Source organism: Galeopterus variegatus, unplaced genomic scaffold (assembly GCF_000696425.1).
Source record: "Galeopterus variegatus unplaced genomic scaffold, G_variegatus-3.0.2 Scaffold1313, whole genome shotgun sequence".
In the NCBI taxonomy this organism is placed as follows: Eukaryota; Metazoa; Chordata; class Mammalia; order Dermoptera; family Cynocephalidae; genus Galeopterus; species Galeopterus variegatus.
The window spans coordinates 167,498-172,434 of NW_007727424.1; the positions used below are offsets into that span (position 1 = coordinate 167,498).

The 4,937-nt window shown below is 42.1% G+C and overlaps 1 protein-coding gene across 1 annotated transcript in view; it reads left to right on the plus strand.

Moving 5' to 3' along the window:
* LOC103593282 (zinc finger protein 883-like) overlaps positions 1-4,937 on the plus strand; it is a 27,244-nt gene that overhangs the window by 17,857 nt on the left and 4,450 nt on the right. Inside the window, exons 3-5 of the mRNA XM_008576239.1 lie at positions 2,275-2,426; positions 3,036-3,127; positions 3,690-3,812. Of these exons, the coding sequence (XP_008574461.1) occupies positions 3,095-3,127; positions 3,690-3,812 (156 nt within the window). The 5' untranslated portion in view covers positions 2,275-2,426; positions 3,036-3,094. The remainder of the gene's footprint in view (positions 1-2,274; positions 2,427-3,035; positions 3,128-3,689; positions 3,813-4,937) is intronic.

Consider the following 4,937-nt stretch of genomic DNA (forward strand, 5'->3'; position numbering starts at 1 on the left):
AGTTTTAATTATGGTGGCTTCACAGTATGTTTCAACACCTGTAGATCATCATCACTTTTGTTAGTATTTTTTGGTTATTTTCAGATCTTTGTTCTTCTCTATAAAGTTTAATATCAATGTGCCACTTCCTAAAGAAAACTTTAGGTATTTTTATTAGGATTCTGATACATTTCTAAATAAAACTCTGGAGCATTCTTGGTATCAGTGCTGTTTTACAACTTAGTATATAAGTGGCCCTGGCCTGAATAGTAAGATCAGAAAAATAACAATAGAAGTACATATTTGATGGAGAAAAAAATATCAAGATTTACAGAAAATATTACATTGAAAACACAAAGGAATCAACTACTCCACTTTAGCATTGTGCTCCGATAAATAAATAATGGGAATAAATGTCCACAGAGAGATTGAATGGAAGTGATATAGCATGCCATACGTCGGCAGGCTTATCAATATGGAAGATGATTGAACAGACACCAGAACATGGGTTGAGGCATATAGAAAAGCTGTTGATGGGCATTGTTTGGAATGTATCCTCACCCCAGCCTTGCCCTTCCTGTATATTTGGCCTATCTACAACACACCCTGAGCCTGGTCCCACCTCTGTCCCCTTTTCCTGGGTATGCTACCCACTGGCAGTCCTTAGCCTTACCCAGGGGTGCTATGGACCTGTTTCTGCCTCCAGCCTGCAAGCAGAATCGATCCTAGGGTCCATCAGCACCATCTCTCAAGGAAACTAGAGTTTGCATGGCCAACAAGGTCCAGCATGTCTGAGGCCCAAGCTGTGGAACCCGGCCAGGCCCATCCGAGGCTTTAATCGGAAGTAACGTAGGTGGTTCCTTTTAGTCATTTCCAGTCCTGGCTCCACACATCTAAGAGCCATTTTACCTCCTGGTGCTGGGGTCCCAGGAATGTTGTCTGACTTCTGGTTTAATAGGGGAGGGGTAGGGAGTTCCAGGAGCCTACACTTAGCTTTCCCTGTCATAAAAGGCTTTGCTTTGTAGGACAGAGAGCCTATTTAGGGGATTTTTCCAGTTCCAAGATTGTCTCTATTCAAGTTATACCTTTGGGAGTAGTGGGTGGGTGTGTTGTTCAGCTGGGCCCTCTGTGAGTTCACCTGAGTTATGATTTGTTAAAAGGTAAACTGAGGCACAATAAAAATTGAGCTCTGTGTGTATGGGGTGGGCTGGTATGAGCACATGAACCTTTGATCTTGCTTTTATAACACCATTCTCTGACCAACTGTAGTAACCGGCCAGCCTTGCATCATAAAAATTAAACCAGTTTCTTTGTCCAAACTAATTCATGGATTGGGAAGCTCCATAAGGGAAGTGGTTTGGGGGCTCCTGAGACAATGCAAGCAGAGGGCTGTGATAGGGTGAACACAGCTGCCCAGTATTTTAAGTGTATTCTAAGTTTTGTAAAAACCTTTGTCATTCTTTCTCTAATTATTTTGGTTCAAAGATGGCATAGTCAATGGTTATTTCCCTTTTCTGCCATCATCTTGCTCAAAAACCAGTTCGCAATATTTGTGCTTTCAGTGAGTGTGTGCCTTTGTCTCTATGACGGTATTTATTTTCTGACCTGCTTCATTATTATACCCCTTAAGAACTGATATATCAATTACACTTCATTGCTTATCTTTCATAGGAATGTTGGATCTTTGAGGCCTAGGATATTTTCTGTATATTTCACTGCTCTCTGCTCAGAGCCTGACACAGGGTCAGAACTTCTTAAGTATTTGTTAAAAGAATGAAGCAATAAGCCAGAGCTGAAACTTTCATAGGTGGCACAGACTCCAGTCTGCTCCAAGCTCCATCATGGGACGCTCAAGGGTGTTAACCAGATAAAACCTTTCAGTTTTCTAGTCTTCATTGTGCCAAGCAGCCAACTATAGCAGTGCTGTCTAATAGAAATATAATGTGTAGGTCATGCACATAACTTAAAAATATTCAGTACCTGCAATAAACAAAACAAGTAATACGTATTTCTAGTAATTTGAGTTATGTGAATCTAAGGGTTTTTTTAACCATGAATTGGGGGTGGTATCTATTTTGAAGGATTTTTGTGATAATTAAGTGAGCTTATATATGTAAGGCTCCTACTGAGACTTCTGACACATACTGCTCCTTGTAAATGACAACTGATAATAATACTCATGGAGTATGTTGGTGTTAATGGCTTTCACCTATATTATCTGTAGAGAGAGCACTAATTTATGATACTTGATGACTGATAAGTAATGTTTGTTGACAAATGATTGATACGAAACAGGACTCCAGATAACCCTGTGGCAAGACAGAGAGAGACTGTGCAGTCCTTGTAGATTCATCACCTGCTTTGAAGTGGTCTTGGCATCACAGAGAGGACCGTTCAGGCAAATTTCACCATCAGCCTCACATTGGCAGCCATTGATTTGTCCCGTGGTAAGTCCTGTTGATGCTCTTTTTCAGAGATTCTGCTTTAAGTCCTCCCCAAAGCAAGATAGACCCACAGAGCTGTAATGCTCCTGGTTCATTTTGGAGGTGCTGAAGGTGGCCAGAGAATGTAGTTTTGTAAGTCAGCTCTTGGTATGAGTGCTGTGTGAACAGGTGCTACATGATATTCTCTGTAAGTATTAACACCAAAGGCAATACTCATTTGTAAGGGCTTAAATTTCCTTACCTGTAAAATGAGACTATTACCTGTTTCCCTATGGGCAGCGTAGCTCACTTTCTCTTTTTCAGGTGAGACAGCCTGCTGTGCCAGGATAAGTATTAACACCAAAGGCAATACTCATTTGTAAGGGCTTAAATTTCCTTACCTGTAAAATGAGACTATTACCTTTTTCCCTATGGGCAGCGTAGCTCACTTTCTCTTTTTCAGGTGAGACAGCCTGCTGTGCCAGGGTATGCAGCAGTGTGTATGTGTGTGTGTGTTCAAGAGTGTGCAGAATTATATTGGAGTTTTTTACTATGATGGAATTACTTCCAGGCACACGAATGAGTAAATTATTATGATCAGCTCCAGGTTCTCATTCTTTTTCCCCCCTCCAGGTTGTGGTCCTTCTGGGGACCTGATCTGCCTTCACGAAGAAAAGATACCAGGAGCAAGGATGCTTGCTGACTCTTTGATAAATTGTAAACAGGTATGCTGCACATATGTTTTTCTTAAAAAAAATGACATCTTCCATCCATCAGGTAGACACATTTCCTTCTAGATAGACTTCACAGTTTCTTAAAGCAAATAAAGCCTCACTCAAGGATGGAGTCTCTAGGTGAATTTTTCAGGGAGCGGATACTCTGTTTTGGTTAGTTAGTACCTTAAAAATCATCACAGGTATTTCTGTAATTACTTGTTATTTTGACCCTCATGGTGCCAAGTGCATGTTTCTTATTTTGCTGAGTGCTCTAACACATGGTAAGGAAGATGAAAGGTACTTTTGTCAGTGAATTTATTCATATGTTACCATTTGTCAAGTGTTTGTAATATGCTTAGGAATGTGCTGCAATAAAGGGAAATAAGATGAGAAGAGCTGCCAGTCTAGTGGTGGTGAGATAAGTTCAGGTGTAAGAGGTGCCATTAAAGCCATGTGATTTGAGTTAGATTGACCATGATTGCGTGTGGTAGGAGAAAGTCCTTCTCCATTATTTCATGAATGTATGTGGACATATTACATGACTCGAACCAGTGTATCTGTGATGATTTAGGACCCAGTGACTTTTGAGGATGTAGCTGTGGACTTTACCCAAAAAGAGTGGATTTTATTGGATCAAACTCAGAGAAACCTATACAGAGATGTGATGCTGGAGAACTACAAGAACCTGGCTTCAGTAGGTAAGACTGGATCATTTATTGTAGTCTCCTATGGAAGATATATAAATTATGTACTTACTGTCTTCCAGGGTCAGTAATGATTAACCAGAATACAATAGAAAACAACAAAGACCTAGTCCCTGAACAAATGGGTTTTAATCTAGTTGGTTGTTTTCAAAACGTGGTCCAGGATTCAGTTTCATCACCATCAGTATTGGAAATGCATATTCTCTGACTCCACCATTGACAGAGTGAATAAGAAAATCTGCTGTTGGGGTCCTGTCATCTGTTTCAACATGCCCTTCAGATGGCTCTGATTCACATTATAGTTGAGAGAGACTGGTGTAGTTTCTCAGGAGAAAGAAGATCTCTTTTTGTACTTAACGTTATTTACTATGTGAATAAAAGTCTTAGTGGTGCTTAAATGTGTATTTAAGTGTGAGTGTGATTAATGATAAGCAATCTCTTTGGGGCACAGAAAGATGAGGATATTTGCATTTTTTTTTAAAGAAAATGTAATTTTATTAATATTTTTTACATTCTAGGAGGTTGTTGCAGAGCTGTTGGGAGGGAAGGGGAGAGAGGAAAGGGGAAGGAAATGGGAAGGAGGAAGGAGGAGGGGTGGGATTGAGGACTGTGGCACCCCCCTCATTCCCACAGGGGAGATCTGGGGGCTTCCAGTAGTAGCTTGCTGCGAGGCTGGGTGCAGATGTCAGCGGGGGTGTGGCAAGAGCCCTCACCCTGCCAGCCCCCCCACCCCTGCTCAGGAGAGTCTGGGGCACTTCCTGCAGCGGCTCGGTGGTCACCGCTGGGCTGGCTGCAGGTGTGGGGGGGGCGTGGCTGAGGTTCGAGGCCCCCCACTGCCCCAGGTTGGGAGAGCCTGGGGCGCTTCCTGCAGCAGTTCATTGGTCACCTGCTGGGCTGGCTGTGGGTGTCGGGGGTGTGTGTGGCCAAGGCGATATTTGCATTTTGAGCTGTTTGATATAATTTCATTGCTTTGTTTATAAATGCAGTTTCTTTTTTATTTTTATTTTTATTTTTTTGTCTTTTGTCTTTTTCCGTGTCCGGCAACGGATCGCAACCCTCAGTGTTGCCCCCGTACCGGACCGGGGACCAGCAACGGGATTGCAACCCTCAGTGTC